At 41.8% G+C, this 19709-nt stretch overlaps 1 protein-coding gene across 2 annotated transcripts in view; it reads left to right on the top strand.

Moving 5' to 3' along the window:
- The first annotated feature begins 324 nt into the window (after nucleotides 1-324).
- Nucleotides 325-19709, top strand: part of MAN2A1 (mannosidase alpha class 2A member 1) — a 128010-nt gene continuing 108625 nt past the window's right edge. The window contains exons 1-2 of one of the 2 annotated variants that reach the window (XM_056323960.1): nucleotides 325-823; nucleotides 13547-13807. In XM_056323960.1, the coding sequence (XP_056179935.1) occupies nucleotides 689-823; nucleotides 13547-13807 (396 nt within the window). In that variant the 5' untranslated portion in view covers nucleotides 325-688. Of the gene's footprint in view, nucleotides 824-1248; nucleotides 1268-13546; nucleotides 13808-19709 lie in introns of those variants that run through there. The other variant, XM_056323961.1, reaches the window with a different exon arrangement.

Genomic DNA, 19709 nt, shown 5'->3' with positions numbered 1-19709 from the left:
GCCGCGCGCGCTCCCTCAGCGGCGCTGGGGCGGCGCGCGGGCCGGTGGGGGCGGCGCCGCGCCCGTGACTCGCGCGCGGCACCGCCCGGGCGCGCGGGGGGTGGAGCGCGGCTCTCCGGCGGCGGCCGGCGCGGGCGGGCGGGGGCTCCTTCGGCGCGGAGCGTGTGCGCGGCGGCCCGCGGCGCTCCGGTGGCGGCGGCAGCGGCGGCGGCAGCGCTCTGGCCGCCGGGCGGGGGAGGAGGTGCCAGACTCCGGCGCCGCTGGCAGGCAACGCGGAGGAGCGGAGCGGCTCGTGAGGCGGCCGGAGGGGAGGAAGGGGCGGGGGGGGGAGAGCAGCGGCGCTCGGTCGGCCCCGCAGCGCTGCCGCCGCCACTTCCCCGCGGGGCGCCAGCCTGCCCGGGAACCCGATCCGCTCCCGGAAACTCTCGGCCCGGCTCTCGGCGCGGCGGCGGGGTCTCGGCAGGGCTCCTCGCCCCGGCGCGGCGGGCGGCGGGGGGCAACTTCTCGCACTTCTCCGGAGAAGACTTGGGGCTGCCCCGCGCCGGGGGCGCCGCCGCCGGGGGTCCTCGCCGCCCGCCGCGGCGGGAGAACTTTCACCTGCGGGCGCGGGGCGGCGAGCGGGGCCCGGGAGCGCCGGCCGCGGCGGGAGGAGCGCGGCGGCGGCGGGGCCGGCCGGGCGGCCGCGGAGATGAAGCTGAGCCGGCAGTTCACGGTGTTCGGTAGCGCGGTCTTCTGCGTGGTGATCTTCTCCCTCTACCTGATGCTGGACCGCGGCCACTTCGACCACCCGAAGAGCCCGCGGCGGGAGGGCACCTTCCCCAAGGTGAGCGGGGCGCGGCGGGTGGGCGAGCGCCCAGGCCGCCGGGGCGGTGGCGGAGGTGGCGGGGACGGCGGCAGTGCCGCCGGAGGCCCCCGCGCCCCCTGCCCGGGGGGGTGCCGGAGCGCGGCGGTGCGGCTGCCCCCCCCGGGGCGCCGGTGAGGTGCCGCGGCTGCCGGGCCGTTGGGGCGGGGGACAGCGGTGCCGCCTCTGGGCGGCGCTGCTGCCGGCTCGGCGCGGCGCGGGACCGGGGAGCCGGGCGCAGCTCGCCCGCCCGGCCGGGGGCGGCACGGAGCGGCGGCGGGCGGGACGGGCTGGGGGCTCCGCTGAGCGGCCGCCCTCCGCGCAGTGGCCGGGGGAGTGCGGGGCTCACTTTGCACCGTGGGACCGGGACTGGGGAGGGAGAAGAGGTGGCAGCTCGAGGGTAGACCTCGGCTATGGCATCAACAGGTAGGTTTAGAGAAATACTGACTTCATGTTACAGCTTTCCTTTCCGCTAAACCTCGCTTTGCAGCCGTAACGGCCTGATAACTAACTGCACCGCATGGTTGAAGTAAGCAGCTATGTAGTTCCTCCCTTTCCCTTGTTGTACGTATGGGAGAGAAATTCAAAAGCTGTGTGTCGTGGTCGTGTTCTAATAAGAATTGTTTAACCATGAGAAGAAAAAAGTATTTCAGAGACCACATGGCATGCAGTGCAGAATGGCAGAATACTGCTGTGTATAAATAGCTTTCTTAAAATAGTGGACCCAAAAGTGTTTAGAGGCTTTGAGGAAACAGAAGAGCTCAAAAGGCTTATTTAGAAAGGAACAGTTACCTTTGACAGAATAACTAATTTTTCGTGTAATGTAAAAGTAATAGCTGATAGTGTTTTGTAAACGGTAAAGATAAAAATCTCGACTATATAAGGCAGAGAAAGAGTGCAGATCTGTTCAGCCTTTGTTCCTTCAAGTTACAGTTCAGAGGTCAGCCACTAGTTTTTGTAGGAACTAAGAGAGTGGGAAAGCTTAAGAGGAGAAAACATCACAAAGCTGGCTAAAGCAGCTGTATCTGTTCAATATGTAACTCCAGCAGGAGAATAATGCCATGTGTGACACTTGTAAAAAGTGCTGCTTTGGTGATATGGTGATATCTTATATGAGATCACTTCATGTGTCGTTATAGCACCAGTTGAGTTTAATCCAGGTAAAGTCTAGAACAGGAAAGCTCATACATGAGGGGTTGTTTTTCTTTTTTTTTTTTTTTTAAATGTTAACGTTTTGGTTCAAAATACTAGACCGAACAGGGAAGATCTATTAGGCATGTTTTGTCTTGTGTTGTCAGTATCATGCGGTTGAAATTCTTGTCTGTCCTACAGTGTAACACTGGTGTGCGATGTAACTTCTCCCTTGTAACCAAGGGTTTAGTACCTTAATCAGTTGTTACACCTCTTCCTTCTATGTGATATAGTCAGCTAGAGGCAAACACTTCTCCTTCCGTCCTCCTCCCTCCCCTTGGTCTTCTAGAACAGTCTGTCAGTATTCACTCGTCTTGTCCATATGTCAGTTTCTTTGAGGCTGCTGACTGTCACTGGAGAATCCTCTGCCTGTCAACGTTTTGGCCCTTCCTTTGGGTGAACAGTTACCTTCTTTCTTACTACTTTATTCTTTGAGGAAGTTACAGATTAAATTGGTTTGATCTTGTCATTTCCTCTTGCTGCCCATAGGGTAGAAATTTTTCACTTTGTTAGAACTGGGAAACCTCTGACAACCTAGCAGATGCTTTCAGAGCCTATAACACTAGTTTAAAGTAAATGTGAAAGATTAAGAGTGGAGTAGAAGCCACCAGAAATACTCGAAAGGAACAGCTTTAATCCTCCTCAGCTGACAATGAATTGTGTCTGGGCCCTGTTGCCAGAACTCAGTGTACTGTAAGTGAAACTAGCCACAGATGTAGAAACTTCAAGGTGTTCTTGAGAAAAACTATGGCAGCACCATCTGCCTGTAGATTTAAGAAGCCATTCTCTTTCCTGATGACAAAAGTCAGAACTTTTTTTGCTTAGAAAATGGAATTTAAACTTTTTCACAAATTATTGGAATGATTCACTTTGTGCCTCTTTCTGACAGTGTGCTAATTTCTCAGCTTTGTGGTTCTGTTAACATGCACCCCCTTTTGTGTCCCAGAAGCTGCATGTTGATCACCTGCTTTTTCCTGACCTATGTGGCTTACACTAAGCTCAGAGGAGAGAAGTGGGTACCTCTGGAAGCAGTCTCCTGTTTAGCTTGTGAGCATTTATCTGGGCTTTTGTTTAATTTCTGCCAGTGTTAGAACTGGAGTTTTTCAGCTGTCAGTGCCTTTCGGTCTGCATTCACCTAAAGTGTCATGGTACCTAATACCAGTAAAAAAATAAATTTTTAGGATTGCTGTTCCACTTTCATTTCCACTTTCTCTTCCAGACAAGGCCCCTTCTCTTTGCGTGGTCTTGAGGTACTTTGCATCAGACTCGGTCTTGTGCACCTGCTTTCTTTCAAGCTTATTTCAGGTGTAGTCAGGAGTTGTCCTTCTGGAGCTTGCTTTCTGGTTTGATAGTTCAGGCAGATAGTTGTTCAAGAATGCCAACAGAAGTGTCTTGCAGAAATAATTTTTGGACAAGATCTCCGCAGGTGGGTGAATATCCATAGGCACATGCCTATGTGGTCAGGCTTGGGAGGCAGTTAGTGGCATTGTGTCTTTTTAGGTGTTGGGTTTGCAAAAGCTGGCATCAGTAGTCAGTTTTACGGTGAATGTTATCCACACCTATCCATGGTAAGGTGGCATCATGGCAGCTAGTAGAACCTGAGCTGAAGTGATTTATAGCCTTGTCATCATTGGTGGTGCATTTAAATCATAATATCAGAAGATGTGTATGTTGCCGTAGAACTGAACTCCCTATTAATTTTGGGAAGGTTAGGTACCTATAATACATGGAGATCAGTACTTACTAACCTCTCCTCTGTAATTCCTGCATATATCTTTATGGATCCTGCCTGTTTGTGAGGTGTATATTATTCTTACGATGGCCTTAACACAAGCTCTACCTTTCTCTCTGAGCCAGTTCCTAGCCATAGGATGCTCCTGTCTCAGAACATGTCTTGGGACATGGTGTGCCCTAGCATCATGTCTTAGGCTAGGAACAATATTACAACATTGTGCAGAGATGAGCTCAAGGTGGAGGAATAGACTTAGGTGCATTTTGATATTATTATTATACCACTTGTCAGTAAAAATCATTGTATAAGAGTCTTCTAGTAGAGTATGGTGGAAAAATGGTTGAGTGTATTGTTTTTGTCTGTAATAACACAGAATTCTCTGAGACATCTTGTGTTATTGTACAGCGGAGAGAGGTGCAGAGTGCTGGTTAGTCCTCTGCCACTCCCATGCAGCGAGTGTCAGGTACAAGCGATTTGTGAACTAAATGATAACTACTAAATGAAAACTACATTGAAATGCAGTCTGAAGTAGAATAAGTCCATAAGCAGCTTATCTTGAAGAACCTGTGCTACTGTATACAGGTGAATACCAAATACTGATGAGCCTATATGAATCTATTCTGTGTTTTGGACCCAAAGAGAAGAAAATAAACAGCCTAACATGGCTTGTTTTCTCAACTAACTTTACCTTGAGTTAGGATGTACTCATAAAATTTGTTCATTTCCAGAAGCTTGTGGAATATTTCTTCTGCATCTGAATCTTGGTAGATTCACGCCTAAGCATGCATGGCACACATTAAAAATCCAGTTTAAAAAAAATTAAGTGGAGGATTTGTTTGTAAGAGTATCTTGCTTCAGAAATATATGGCCTTTTGTAGGCTTCATATATAAGTTTATTTTGAGTTAATTTTATGCCTGAGCAAGGGAAAACATCAACACAATGTGGCATCCTCTGTCAGTACCTGATAGGCAGTGCTTTGGATGAGCTTTTTCCTCTTAACTACTTCCACATAGCTTGGTTCCCCCCCGCCCCAGCCCTTGCCCACCATTATTTGAAGCTTACTCTGATCTTCTCATGTGTGTTAACTGCTTTTATGGGCTCACAGGTTGCATTGCATTGAACAGAGGTAGGTGATCAAGTACAGTTTCTCTAGAAGCAGCTAGCTTGTTCTTTTGTTTCCAGTGTTCTTCCTGCAAAGCATTTCTTGGCCTGGCTGTTGGTGGTACTGCTAAAACTCCTTTACTGGATTCGTGTTTTCAAGGCATCTACACAATACATCAAATACTTCTGCACAAATGGCACAAGCAGTGATTATTGCAGTATGGAGTGTTACTTGATCTGAGCTTGCCAATAATTTAATAATAGTACTACCTGGCCAAAATATGAATCATGGTGGGGTGGAGTGGTAACAGCAGGAAATTGGGACCAAATACATGGCAGAAACACCAGCAGTTCTTTGAATCTGTATGTTGAACAAAGGTGCCTTGTGAACTTTACTCTGGTACTGCTGAAGCAGTACTTCCCCTGCTGTAAGGAAGCACTACTGTCAGTGACCTCGGAGTCTCCATTGACTGGCTGTAACTGCAGCATATCAGCCCATGCTTGGTAGTTACTGTGCCCCAGTTCTGTGCCGTGCAAACCTCAGCTCCCTCCAGCGTCGACATGTACGCTTCCTGTTTTGAAAAAGCTCCTGATACGCTATACACACCTTTTCCAGCCAGAGTTTTGCTAGGTGTCTTGCCATGGTAAAATAGTTGAAATCAATGGCTTACATGGATTATAAATACACACGTTTTGCTGCTGCATGTTCGGTGTATTTTTATGAGCTCATTAAGGAGTTTTAGACCTATGTTGTATAACAAGGAACGGGACTTCTGTGTGCGGAAGTATTGGAAGCAGCACAATCAGGTATTTATTTGCTTTACTCCAAATGTAAATAGTGGCAGTTAAGGTTGTACAGAACTTTGAAGTTGTAATTTTCTGACATCTGAGCACTGAAACATTGTGGGCACAGTGACTTTTAATGAGTATCACATTGTTGCCAAAAAGTGTAGCCAGGAAAACTCTTGAAATCAAATGGCAGTTTAGAAAGCTGACACGGGTGTATCGCAGCGCTGGGTGCACCGGGGATCTTTCCTCCCAGCGTGCACACCAAGCTGCTCGAGGGCACGCATTATATACCATAGAGCACCGGCATATCCATAGTACATGGCGTGTGCGTTGTCATGCTCAGGGCTGGTACTAGTTTCCCACTTCCCATGCAGATCAGCGTGCACCTCAGACAGCGCTGCTGAAGCCTTTTACCGACTGCATATGCTCCCCATGCTCCCCAAGCGGGGCTTTGCCCTCCTTCAGCCAGGGGTGGGTTGGGGGTGTGTGGGGAGGGGAGGATAGGGGAAGCTGTTTGAGTTGGAGGTTTCGATCTGTCATTACCACAATTACCTTTGTCCTACTTTCAACTAGTTTTCTGAGGAATGCAATATTGGCTTGTCTCCTCTAGTGGCCAGAACTTTCTAACTTGGAGACTTCTTTCTGCATAATTTACTTAGTGGTGTTCTTATCATTATCTGTTCTTTGTTTCCCAAGATTGACTCCCTTGATTAGCAGTCCTTTCATTCATCAGTTTTGAGGACTTGAGATGGTGGGTACTTGGGAGTGTGGGTCAGCTTGACCTAAATTTAGTGGACATTCTTGTTTGACTAAATCAGAATTTGGTAATTCGAGAGTGTAGGCAATGACATCAGAGAAGAATGACTGTTGAGTGAAGAAATCCACAGAAGGAAACATCATTTTCCTGGATTTGAAACATTGACTTATTTAAACAAACAAACCCCTATTAACAACGCTTACTAAGTTCACTCTAAAAGCCCTTGAGTGTTGTGGAAATAATTATGAGCTTAAGATAATGAAAACTTAGGAATTCTTCTGCTAAGCTTCTAGTACCTTGTAAAGAAGGAGGGGCTGTTTGTGAACATAATTACAGGTCAGTAACAATTCTTTGTACTTGCTGATTTTCAGAGTGTTATTTGTCTTTACACAAGATGTGCAAGCAATAAAGTTTTGGCTAAGCAGCAGTCAAGTAGAAGCTGATAGCCTCCTTCAATTACAGTCTTTAAATATGGTGAAAAATGTTGAGTGAAATGTGTTTTTCAGAAACGTAGTAACGCCACCTATAAACGAGTAATTCCTTCTGCTACCTAGAGTCAATGCCTAGCTTAAACTCTATGAACTAAACAAAGTAAGTTTCCTAGTTTTCTCTTAGGTGACCTTTTTTTTGTCTGAGACAGAGTTTTGTTATTTTGACTTTTGATTTGTTCAAATAAAAATAAGTATTATTGAAATGCTCATACTCTTAATACCATGTAAGCAGTGCCTCAGTTTTGCACTGCTAGCCATTTAAGTAAAGATTCAGTATAGGGCAGGGAGGGGAATCAAAAATGAAATGAACCTGAAACATATCAACCAAACTAGTAGTGACCATTTTTCAGATTGATTGACTTTAAACAGGGAATACTTCTAGATTTGTCTCAATCTCCCTTTCCTTTCTCCTTGCCTTCAGATCGCTGATGATGGTGTCAGATTGGTTCCTAACAGCATGTCTTATATTTTTCTTCTTAAATTACATGAAACTTAAGTCTAGGATAATAGTACATTAAACACTCCTGTTACTGCTGCCTCTAGTAAAACAGAATGTGGAAATCCATCAGATTTTTAGAATCTATTTGTCAGGCTGCTGCATCTTTGGAATAGAACTTTCTTATTTTTTAGAGAACAGACTTTTGTTTGGTAGCTCAGTTAATTCAGAAGAATTCCAGTGTGTCAGTAAAATGAGCCTGTTTTGAATGGTACTTCAAAATTAGGAAATCAACAAGGTTACTTATATACTTTTCATCATCACAAATGCCCATAAGCCTTCTGCCCAGATTAATAAAGACTTGAAACCTTAACTTGTCCTTTTGACCAATACGTTGTATGCTTGGTGGTTTGTTCTGTGTCCTGCCTTGAAATGTGAGTACATGCTGAAACAGTGTGTTTGGATATTAGATGCTACATGAAGTTGCATTTCTAACTTTTACCTGCTTGCTTTTTCAGTACAGGAGGTGACCATTTAATTCTACATTTAATATGTTCTGTTCACCTTTACAATAATCTTAACAGTGTACAGAGAATGCTTTCTGGTCTTACCATCTTAGTATGCTGGCATCCAATCAGAGGGTTATATGAAGATTTTAGTGAAGTTGGTAAGTGATTTGTGAAGTTGTACCTGGAAATAGTTGCAACAAGACTGGTGCAGAAAATTAAGATGCCTGCTATTCAGTGCAGCCTGAAAACAAGATTTGAGTCCAGTTTCCTCAAAGCTTTAGCTTACTGTAGTAAATCTGTATAGGCAGCAATCTTGGCTTGAATTCCACATCCTGTGGAGAGGTGGGGATCCCTCTGTTCGTTGTGGTACTCTGCTTTCTTCACCGCAGCTCATCGGTGTACCAGAGACTCTTATGCAGGACACTGCCAGCTGCTTTGTGGTCTTCTGTTTTTTCATGTGGGTGAGAAGGAGAATGGGCTTTGGCTGGTTTTGAACCAAGCACTTGGTGGCTGCTGGCTGAGTCTGGATACAAATAATCAAGTTCCAGCTGACCTAGCCTCAGAAGTCTCTTATGTGGATTTCTCTGCATGCCTGCTTCCATGAGACTTCCTCGTCTGTGGGCCTGTCATGCTTCCACTTCAATTATTTGAGCTAGCTGTCCTTTTCCTGAAGAAATGATCTTTAGTGGCCTGTTGAAAGCAACTGTGTTTAGAAAAGCATGAGCGTTCGCTGAGGAAATGAAGGTCGCAACTGTTATTTTTTCTGCAATGTACACTGCTTAGATGGGAGAAGCTGCCCATTCTCCACTTCCACTGAATAAAGCAGCTTGATCTTTCATTGTGTTACTGGACTTCCCTCCATGTGCCGAGTGGCAGTATGCTCCTTTCTGGAGAGAGTCCTTGCTACAGATCACATCAGCGTCAGAAGCAGAGAAGGACAAGCAGAGAAGGACAAGCAGAGGGCAGTGGGAAAGCAAACTGTTTTGGAGTATCTGGGGCATGAAAACTGCTCAAGGGTCCAGGCTGACTGAAGCATAAGGAACTTTTTATGTAGCTGGTTCATGTGCTGGTAGTAGGCAGGTTGCTCAGTGCAGCTAGCAGGTATGGACAATTTTTGTTCCATATGGGAAGATGGTGTGCTGATCTGTGCTGGCCTCAGGTTTTGTTGGTGAAGTTCAACCCTATATAACTATGGGGATGGTGACCACATGCACTGCTCATGACATTCTTCTACTGGTGCAGCTGTAGCTACTTTTGATACTGTTGGATTTGTTGATACTTTGCACTTCTTGTAGAAATAGTTGATTTGCTGTACAGTAACAGCAGGGTAGCAGGGTTACCTTTCTTGCTTTTTATTAAAATCTTGATTTGCACACACTTATCAATACATAAAAGCAAAGAGAAATGAAAGATGTTTATACCAAAGTTGTTATAAACTTATTCACTGGTTGTATAGACCAGGTGAGTCATGTAACTTTACATTGCATTTTCCTGCATTAAAACAAGTAGGTAGATTGACAAAGCATCCTTTAATGATATTCACTTGGACTAAGACATACTTATCCAGATGGCGTACCTACAGTTTGCTGTGCAGTTAGGCAGGGCTCAAAGTCTTTGGTCAGGATTGCTGATGAGACTTGATGGTCTAAAGCCAGGGGGAGGTCTGCTGACATTTATGAATTGTGCAGCTAGCCAAATTGCACTATCCAGTATCTACAAAGCTATTTAGATTACAAAATTTCAGACATCATTGGTTAAGGTAAAATTGGTGTATCTCTGCTCAGACTGAAGAAAAAAAAAAACAAAAGCCCTCCTCACTCCCAAATCTGTGGACAATTTTCAAACCTATTTTAACACAAAATACTGTTTTGAGTAGTTTCTAGTAATGAGGAGGACCTGTGTGTTTTAATTAGACCTATTTAATGCTGCCTGTAACAAGCTACAAATCTGTTTTACTAGTCAACATCTGTTACTAGCAATCAATAAGATGAAACAGTATTAGCATAACTTTGCTGTTTTGTACTGTTTGGCATTTTTGTTTGAAGTTGGGCTGTGTTAAGTTGGTAGTCTTCTAAAAATGTTGAAACTCAGTTTATTTTTGTATGTTAACTGTCTTGAAGAGTTGCAATATTCTCCTTATTTAGCTCATATTTTAAAATATTTTTATTATTGAATACTGTGTTCCCAGCATTGTCTACTTAAAATGAGTAAGGAGAAAAGGTGAATATGCAATGAAAATAGATCTAGCTTTTGCATAATTGGGATCCATGTGAAATGTTCTACTTATAATGGGTTCCTAACACCTACTTTCATACTGACTGAAAACTGAAGTACATTTCTAGTTGTGACACTTGTTTCTTAAAGTTAAGTCTCATGGCTGATGAATCTCACAACAGAAACTGAAAATATCTTTAAAATCTCAGAATATTTGGTTGCCTGTCAGTGTTAATTTGAGTACTGCATGGAGTCATAGTTGCATGTTCCTAACTGTAGCTTTTTATTTCATGTTTTGCATTCAAGTTGAGTTAGTACATGGCATGTTTAAATGCTTTAAAGACAGGCATGATGCATCTCATAGTCTTCAGAAAAGAAAGCAGGTTTGTCTTTATTAATTCCTGTTAAATTCCACAATGGGAGGTCTCTCTAAAGATTTATTTCTCCAAATTACAGAGTATCTACCTTCAAAGTTAAAGTAACATACTTTAACAGACTGTAAAAATCGCTGCTCCTCAGAGTCCTAGGCTCAAACCCTCCAGCTTAAAAATAAATAGTTGCTGGAAGTGTATTGCAACATACGAAATCATCATTTGAAGATGATCAGGGAACAAAATATTTCTTATGACACAGGAAGTAGGTAAATTGGTTTACAAAGAAAAGTGTTTTGTCACATAATGAACAGTAAAATGGCAGAACTTGTTATTGTAGATATTTGAAGGTTTAAAGTATAATTTAAATGAAAGGTGCATCTTAGAAATATGAAATATAACATGACTTCCAAATTGGAAGTTTATATCTAACTGCTAGAGACTGGCAGTATATACCAATTGAAGAACCAGCCTAAACACATACTTGGTGGTTTTTTTAATGTTGCTGCTTGGTGTTTTTTTCTTTTTTCTTTTTTTTTTTTTCCCTATGTCGGTTACTAGCCAGTACTGGAGAGACTGTAATTGGTTAGATGACATAAGGCAGATGGGTGGTGTAATCTATGACCAGGCTATTGCTAAGCAATATAGAACACTTTTCTTGGAGGAAGAGGTAAAATATTTCTAGAACATAGGTGAATAAGAATATAAATTTTGAACAGTTGTCTGATGTTACGGTTGTAGAGGGAGTGTATATAGAGGTGGGATAGATATCAACAGTATTTTAACTGCTTATGTACTTGGTAACGTTTATGAACTATTGCCACATGCAGTGAAACTGGTAAAAATGTGTATAGATGGCAGCTATACTCGAGCTTCTTAGGAATCTAAAGATCAGAGCCTATGTTGTGCAGTCTGTAAAGCCCCAGTAATTTCAGGGACTTTACATTATTTTTAGAGTGAGTGGCCTAATAGGCTGTTAATTTTCTGAGTAGGTGAAGCATTCTTTCTTTTAAAACGTTACAGATGTTGAAAGGGAGAATACTAATTTTAAACAGAAATGTATACACAGCTATCTTTAATGTAGTATTTGAAAGATTTCAGTCTAGTTGTTTCTTTTGTGCCACCAGGGGGCATGGGACTACAGTTTGTTTTTTTTTCTTTCCAGTATCCCAATTTCCTGTTGTTTAAAGTTCATCTGTTTTTTAAGTTTCTAGATTTTTATTTTTTTTTAATTGTTGAGGTTCTAGGATGTTGGACCTACATGTATGTTAGCTTAACCTGGATCTGTTAAAATACATTTTTGCCTTTTGGGAAGCAATAACTGTTTGCTTGTGTGGCATTTTAAAACCTGTTGTTGTTTTCAGGATGTATCAATTTAAGAAAAAAAAGCAGGGGTCACTACTTTACACAGCTCAGAAAATGAGGGGATGAATTTACCAACAGGTTGAAAAATACTAAAATGTATCTTCCGCAGAATTACAGAAAACTTCTGTAACGATAAAATTACAGGAATGAGGATTTAGTAGAACCCAAAAGGCTGATCAGTATCTCTTGGTAAGGGGTGTCATTTTTTTTATCCTGCAGGCTTCTCAAAGTGAACAGAATTTAAAGGAAAGTGCACACCACAATTTAGAAAGGAGGCTTAATTCTTTGCAAACTTCTGCCTAACTAGAGAAATTGGTATTAACTTGGCATTTGAGGAAAGCAGTTTGTCCTTTAAAAGGGAAATGTGAAGACTTCAGGTGAACTGTTGTCAATGGGGAAAAAGGTGTCATGTACAGATGTTGTTGCTAATACTATTCTGTATTATTTAGAAAATAAGGCATTGGTGCTAGGAAGAAGTTTTAATTCATCACTTAAATCATAGGTCACAGAGTAGCTGTTTACTGAGTCAATGTTATTTGTGTTGAATGTCATAGGTAAAATGTAAATGGCTGAATCTGCAGTGGGTTTTGTTGTAATGACAGCTTCTCTGAAAAAAAACTTATTTGTATATTGCATGTTTTGGAGTCTGGCCACAACTTTAATAATAGGAAGTGACTGTTTTTTTGTTCTCTACCTTTTCTTATTATTATTTGGTTGAAGTCAGTCTGAGGAAAGAAAGAAATTACTGTTAAGATTAAATATCCCTAGACCCCTGTTAAATAATTTGGCCTTCTGTGATTCTGTAACGGCTAACACACTCATGTCTGGAAAAAAAGCATACCTCTCATTTAAAAGGAGTGGCTAGTACATGAGATGGCAGTAGCGTTTCCAGGTACTTTGCTTCCTCCTGTATTCCAACAATGCAGTGATTAAATGCTACTAAATGGCTTTGTGGTATCTCTGTCTGCTTCCTGATTGCTTTGTGAGATGCCTTGACTTCTTTCAGTTCACGTTGATGTTATTCTATATCCTTCCTCTCGCAGTGCACACTAGAATCATCCACAAAATCCTGTTGTTTGGCAACTGAATATGACCTTCTGACTGAAAGTGCTGTCAGATTGTGCTGTTTTTTACAGGATTATCTTGGTATTTGTAGTGGGCCAATTATACAGATTATTATGATGATCAGGCTGTTAAGGGATCTGTTACCCCCATTAAGTGCTTTTGTTCATTTCTGTCTAAACTCCACTGATAATAAGAAACTTCATATTTATTGAAACGCTCTTTTACCTGTACAGGAAAAACCTAAAATATATACATCCTGGTAATCTCATCGTGATGTGACTGCCTTGTAAAAAATGGCTTTCTCTTTGTTATGATGTAATGGTAAATGAAGAGATAACGTTTTTGCAAATGTATGAAAGACATGAAGAGTTGAAGTCAGCATAACAAAACAGCGTGACCTTTTAAGAATGTCTTTGTATCACTGATTAAATTTTGTGCTGCAAATTCAAGTTTGTGGTGGAAAGTGTAACTAGCTCTTTTCCCTTATTCTGAAAGGAGAAGACTTCATATGTTGGTTCAATTTCTTGCTGGTGTGTCTTTACATAAAATATAGAATAAAGATTTATTTGATTTATTTTTTTTTGTGTGTGTGGTCATATACTATTGTGAAATTGATAATTTTAAAACTCTGTGAAGAATTCATCTGAGAAATAATTAAACTTTACCTTTTTTTTCTTTTGCAGGGCCAACTTTCAATATTGCAAGAAAAAATAGATCATTTAGAACGCCTGTTGGCAGAAAATAATGAGATTATTTCAAACATACGAGATTCTGTGATCAATCTGAGTGAATCAGTAAAGGATGGTCAAAAAAATCCAGATGCTATAAACTTCAGTCAAGGATCTGTCTCAGAGCTCTTTCCTTCTGCTTCCGTTTTGCTTGCAGTTGATTCTGAGGATTGTTTGTTTGCTTCAAAAAGTGGAAGTCATGGTTCAGGAGTACAGGTAAGCAGTATGTCTTTTCTGTCTTTCTGCTGGAGTCCTAGCTGTCATTACCTTTTAATTCTGAAAACATCTAATCACTGGTGAAAGATTGGTGCTGAGCTCCTAGTCTAAGACATAATGGAATTGTTCAAGTGACTGTTGTGTTTAACAGATGTTATGAAACTGTTCCTTTTTACCTTTTTTGAAAAATGTCTAGAAATCTGATAGTGGTTATGAAGAGCCAATATTTCAGAAATCTTAAAAACTTCTCAGAACAGCCCCAAACAAGAACTACTGATTATACTTAGGTTATTGTGCCATATATCACCAGTTCTTTGGAAAGAATTTCCCCTTCCAGTTTCCCCAGATTGTTCTAAAATTGGTGACAAATAAACTGGAAATGGTGGATAGTCTTGTTTTAAATAGGTTTTACATTTTAGGGATATATGTGTAAATGGGTTTTGATGGCAAGACAGAGAATGTTCAAGAACTAATATTTTCAAAATATCTCGGGTACTGTGTTCCGTTTTGAAAGCCATTTCTGTATCTCAGCATTCTTGTGTGTCTCCAGTTTGTATAGGTACTTTGATCAAAAAGGAGGAATGTACGTGATGTTGACTGGTTGGCATGAACTGGGGAGGCTGAAGTTTTTAAAGTCAGACACTTCAGGTTGAATTATTTTGCTTTCTGGTGATGCTTGTGAGTTCATGGACTCTTATATATTCAGTTTTAATGGAGTGTTTCAGGAGCGCTGAGAATACTGTGTGAAGTTTGTGATCTGTGCTGTTTTTGGGAGTCTTGTGGGAGTACTATAAATATTCATAGTACTCTAAAGCAAAGATTAGATTTTGAAGTCCATCTTTCTCATTCTAGAAGTGAAAGTATTTCTATTGCAGGAGAAAGACAGTGGACTTAAGGTGAGTAAGTCACATATTAGAACAATTGTAACCTATGATGTATCATTCATAACACCTTTAAGCTCATCAGGGACAGGCACACCTTAATATGTCTTCTGCAGAGAAAATAGTTGCTTTTTTCTTTTTTTAAAGGCAGTATTGACTTTTCATGTTTCTAATATACCTTAAGGCTTCTGTGCAGGAAAGTAAAGCATGTGGACCTGTGATTGTATGTTTTGAAGTTACTGAATTGTTAACAGGTTATTTGTCATACAGTCTGTTACTGTATTAAATGAAGTGCTTCTTTTTTAGGTGCATTAGAAATAAATTATAGTAAATGTGAATTGTGAATTTAGAGGTGAAATATGTTGGCTTAATGTCTTGGACATGTTAACCTGTGGAAAGTAAAACACGTTTGCTTAAACTGTTCTCATGTTTTGCTTCACGTTTGCAGAATGTCAGAACATGTACCTACAATCAGCTAGTGTTACCTATGTACCTAATGGTAGGCTGTAGTAGCTAAACTGCTTTTTGATAATTTTCCTTACATTTAAGGTTATATGCATGTGCTTAAGAAACAAATACAGCAGGGAATATGCTTAATACTGTTCTTGACTCTTTTCTTTCCTTGCTTTGCACAGGGAGGGAGGGCTCTAATACTCTTTGCCTCATTGCATTAGTACCTTGTACTCAGCAGGTTATCCACCATTGTCATTAAGTCATTTTAATACTGCTTCGGTGTTAACTCTTTCTCATCCTGTGAGTCTAACCTGCATTTCAGTTATGGAATCTAAGACCTTGACTTCAGCAGAATTCCTGTAACAACATGTTAAAGAGCTGATCTAAATTACTGTATTTGAATACAGTTTTAACTAAGTAATACTTTGCCAAGTCTGATGTATTCTGCAAGCTCACTTAACTTAGTTTCTTGTAGATTTTTTTATAAAGACTGAGAAATTCAGAGTAGATTATTAAGATCATTGCTTTTTAAAGAAATTATACTTTAAATTCTAAAACAGCTTGTAAGTGTTAATTCCCTGTGGTTCATACAGATTTGGACCTTACTTTTTCCATGTTGGTCTTTTAAGTGGATGTATGAGAATGAAATGAGAGACTAGAAAGAAGTAAGGGCTAATATAGGTGAGACATAATGTCTGAATAAATATCACTTTAGAGAGTGGAGGCAGAAGAGGCTTCCCTGAAAAAATTATGGGAGACCATTATAGTCTCCCATAATGGAGGAACTATTGTGAGAATGCATTCAGATATGGATTAAAAATCTTTGTGACATTTCAGTGAGAAATATTACCGGGACTTGGTACTTGAAGAGATGATGTTCTTTGCATAAATTGGAAAAAACAAGTTAATAATAACATGAGGGCCTAAAGATTCTTGGACAGATAGCTAAAGGATCTTTTTAATGGAGGAATTGTAAATCAAGAAATTACATACTTTGTTACTTGTTGTGTTTGTAAGTAGGTAGGAAATTGTAACAGAGCCGGCCGCTGAAAATAACACTAAATTGAGAATTGATATAACTCAAATTAAATAGAAGACTAATGTGTACTTTATTTAAAAGATAAAAATGGGACTAGGTAATAAACCCAACAAAATTAAGAACTCCAGATTAAGTACAGTTATGACCTGACACCTTTTTTTAGGTTAGTAGTTCAAGAAGTATATGGAATTTGTGCTCAATGAAGACAGAATTCTCAAGAGTCGTCATGCTGAGCTGGAAGGTTATTTAACTAATACAAAGAGATGTCTGGGCTCTTGTCCCTTTCAACTACTGAAGCATCTAACATTGAGCTTGGTAGTGTTGCTCCTTCTAAAAATGAGGCATGAATCAGTTTTTAGAAAGGTGGCCTGAAAAGGCACAGACTATGCTTTTATTTTTTTTTTTTTTTTTTGCACTAGTTTAGTGTTCATGGAGGTAAATGGGATGTTTGCCCAATACTTGCATTAGTTCAGCAGTTAAGAGTCCCTCAGTACAGAGAAGGAATAAGCCCATAAAGAAAAAAAGACAACTGGTAAGTTTTTGAATGTTTTAATTAAAAAAACTTGTAACAACGTGACTGTCTTCTGAAGCAGCCATAATAAAGACAGGCAGCATCCTTTTCGAATTTTTGTCTACTTTTTGTTATGAAGTCCTTGCTTACTCTATCAGTGTTTTATACTTAGAAATAAAATCAAAGTACATCCAGGAAATACTTCTACCTTTTGTGCTTCATACCGACTAGGTACTTGGAACTTAGTCTTCACTTGAGTGTAACCTGGTCAAGTGATAATGTAACTTGTAATTAATCATTTGCACAACTCTTACTAAGGATGTTGTTCTATGAAAGATAAATATTACTTAACATCTGTCTTCTGGATGTCTTGGCCTAAGTGCAGTGATTTCAGCCTGATTTATTCCAGTGGAAGTTTTTAAGTCCTAATTTTTTTCATGGCTTTTTTAAACTGTTTCTGATTAACATTCAAATCAATGAATGATGGAATGGTTGAGGTTGGGAGCAACCGCTGGAGGTCATCTGGTCCAATCCACTGCTCAAGGAGGGTTACCTACAGCCAGCTGCCCAGGACCATGTCCAGATGGCTTTTGAATATCTCCAAGGATGGAGGTTGTACAAATTCTGTGGACAACCTGTGTCTGTGCTTAGTCATCCTCATAGGGAAAAAGTGTTTCCTATGTTCAAGAGGAATGTCCTGTATTTTAGTTTGTGCTTCTTGCCTTGTCACTGGAAATGAGCCTGGTTCCTCCTACTCTGCAGTCTTTGTTCAGGTATTTGTACACATTGGTAAGGTCTCCCCAAGCAAGTTCTCTAGGCTAAACAATTCAATCTGTCTCAACCTTTCCTCATACGAGAGCTGCTTCAGTCCCCTCACCTTAGTGTCCCTTTGCTGGACTCCCCAGTGCATTGGGGAGCTTGGAACTGTACAAAATACTCCAGGTGTGACCTCACCAGTGCTGAGCAGAGGGAAGGTTTGCCGTGACCTGCTGGCTGCACTCCTCTTTCATGCAGCCCAGAATGTTATTGGCCTTCTTTGCTGCAAGGGCACATTGCTGTCTTGCATTCAATTTGGCATCCACAGGATTCATATGTCACATTCTGCAAAGCTGCTCTTCAGCCGGGCTATCTGCAGCATGTGTGTGTGCTTGGGGTTGTTCCTCCCCAGGTGCAGGACTTTGCAATTCACTAGTCAAACAGGTTGATGTTCCTGTCAGCCCATTTCTTCAGCCTGTCAAGATCCCTCTGGAGGGCAGCACAAACCCTCTGGTGTATCAGCCCCTCCTCCCAGTTGTCATTACAAATTTGCTGAGGGTGCACTCTGCCCTGCCATCCAGATCATTAATGAACATGTTAAACAGGATCAAACCCAGTAGTGACCCCTGAGTAAACCACTGGTTACTGACCTCCAACTAGATTTCATGCCACTGATCACCACCCTCTGGGTCTGGCTGTTCAGCTGCTTTTTGTTCTGTCTCACTGTCTGCTCATCCAGCCCACACATTAGCAGCTTCTCTATGAGGATGTTACAGGAGACAGTGCTGAAAGCCTCACAGAAGCTGAGGTAGACAATAGCCACTGCGTTCCCCTCATCTGCCAGACCAGTCATTTCATTGTAGAAGTTTCTCAAGTTGCTGAAGCATGACTTCTTCTTGGTGAATCCATGCTACTACTGCTGTTGACTTTCGTGTCTTTTGTGTGCCTGGAAATGGTTTCCAGGATTAGCTGCTCCATCACCTTCCCAGGGATCAAGGTGAGGCTGACCAGCCAATAGCTCCCTGGGTCCTCCTTCTTGCAGTTTTGATGATAGGAGTAACATTGCTTTCCTCCAGTTCTTGGGTGTTCTCCCAATCACCATGATTGTTCAAAGGTTCTTGAGAGTGGCCTTGCAGTAACAGCAGGCATCTTCCTCACTACTTTGTGGATGCATCGCACCAGGGCTTATGGACTTGTGTATGTCCAGTTAGTTTAAATATTCCCTGCCCTGGCCCTTTTCCATGAAGGGCACATCTTTGTCACTCCAGACTTTACTGCTGGTCTCTGGGACCTGGGATTCATGAAGGCCAGCCTTACTAGTAAAGATTGAGGTGAAGAAGATATTAGGCACCTGTCTGAGCAATGAGTAGCCAGTTTCTCCGGGAGAATGCTGTGGGACGTGCAGTGTCAAAAGGCTTTGCTAAGGTCTAGGTAGACAACATCCATAGCCTTTCCCTCATCCCGTAAATGAGTCACCTTGTCATAAGGGAAGATCAGGTTAGTCAAGCAGGACCTGCCTTTCATAAACCCATACTGGCTGGTCCTGATCACATGGTTGTCCTTTACATGCCACATGGTAGCACTTGAGATGATCTGCTGCATAACTTTCTCCAGCAGTGAAGTCAGGCTGGCAGGCCTGTAGTTTCCCAGTTCCTCCTTCCTGTCCTTCTTGTAGATGGGCATCAATTTGTTAATCTCTGGGCAACTGGGACCTCTCTGGTTAGCCAGGACTGCTCATAAATGGTTGGAAGTGGCTTGACAAGTGCATCCACTAGCTCCCTCAGTACTATTGAGTTGATCCCATCCAGTCTCCTAGTCTTGTGTGTAAGTGGTATAGCAGGTTGCTGACCATTTTCCCCTTGGATTATATAGGCTTCATTCTCTTCCTTGTCCCTGTTTTCCAGCTTAGGGGCTTGGTCCCCAGGGAACAACTGGTCTTGCTAAAGACTGAGGCAAAGAAAGCATTAAGTACCTCAGCCTTTTGCTCACCCTTTGTCACTGTCTCCCCCAGTATCCAATAAAGAATAGAGATTTTCCTTAGCCTTCCTTTTGTTGCTAATGTTTTTATAGAAACCATTTTTGTTGTCTTTTATGGCAGTAGCCAGATGAAGTTCTAGTTGGGCTTTGGCCCTTCTAATTTTCTTCGTGCATAACTGCATGACATCTTTGTAGTCCTCCTGAGTTGCCTGCCTGTTCTTCCAAAGGTCATAAACTCTCCCTTTTTACTTTGAGTTCCAGCCAAAGATATCTGTTTAGCCAGGC

The sequence above is a fragment of the Falco biarmicus genome, chromosome Z (genome assembly GCF_023638135.1).
Source record: "Falco biarmicus isolate bFalBia1 chromosome Z, bFalBia1.pri, whole genome shotgun sequence".
Taxonomy (NCBI): domain Eukaryota; kingdom Metazoa; phylum Chordata; class Aves; order Falconiformes; family Falconidae; genus Falco; species Falco biarmicus.
This window is presented reverse-complemented; position numbering and strand designations above follow the sequence as displayed.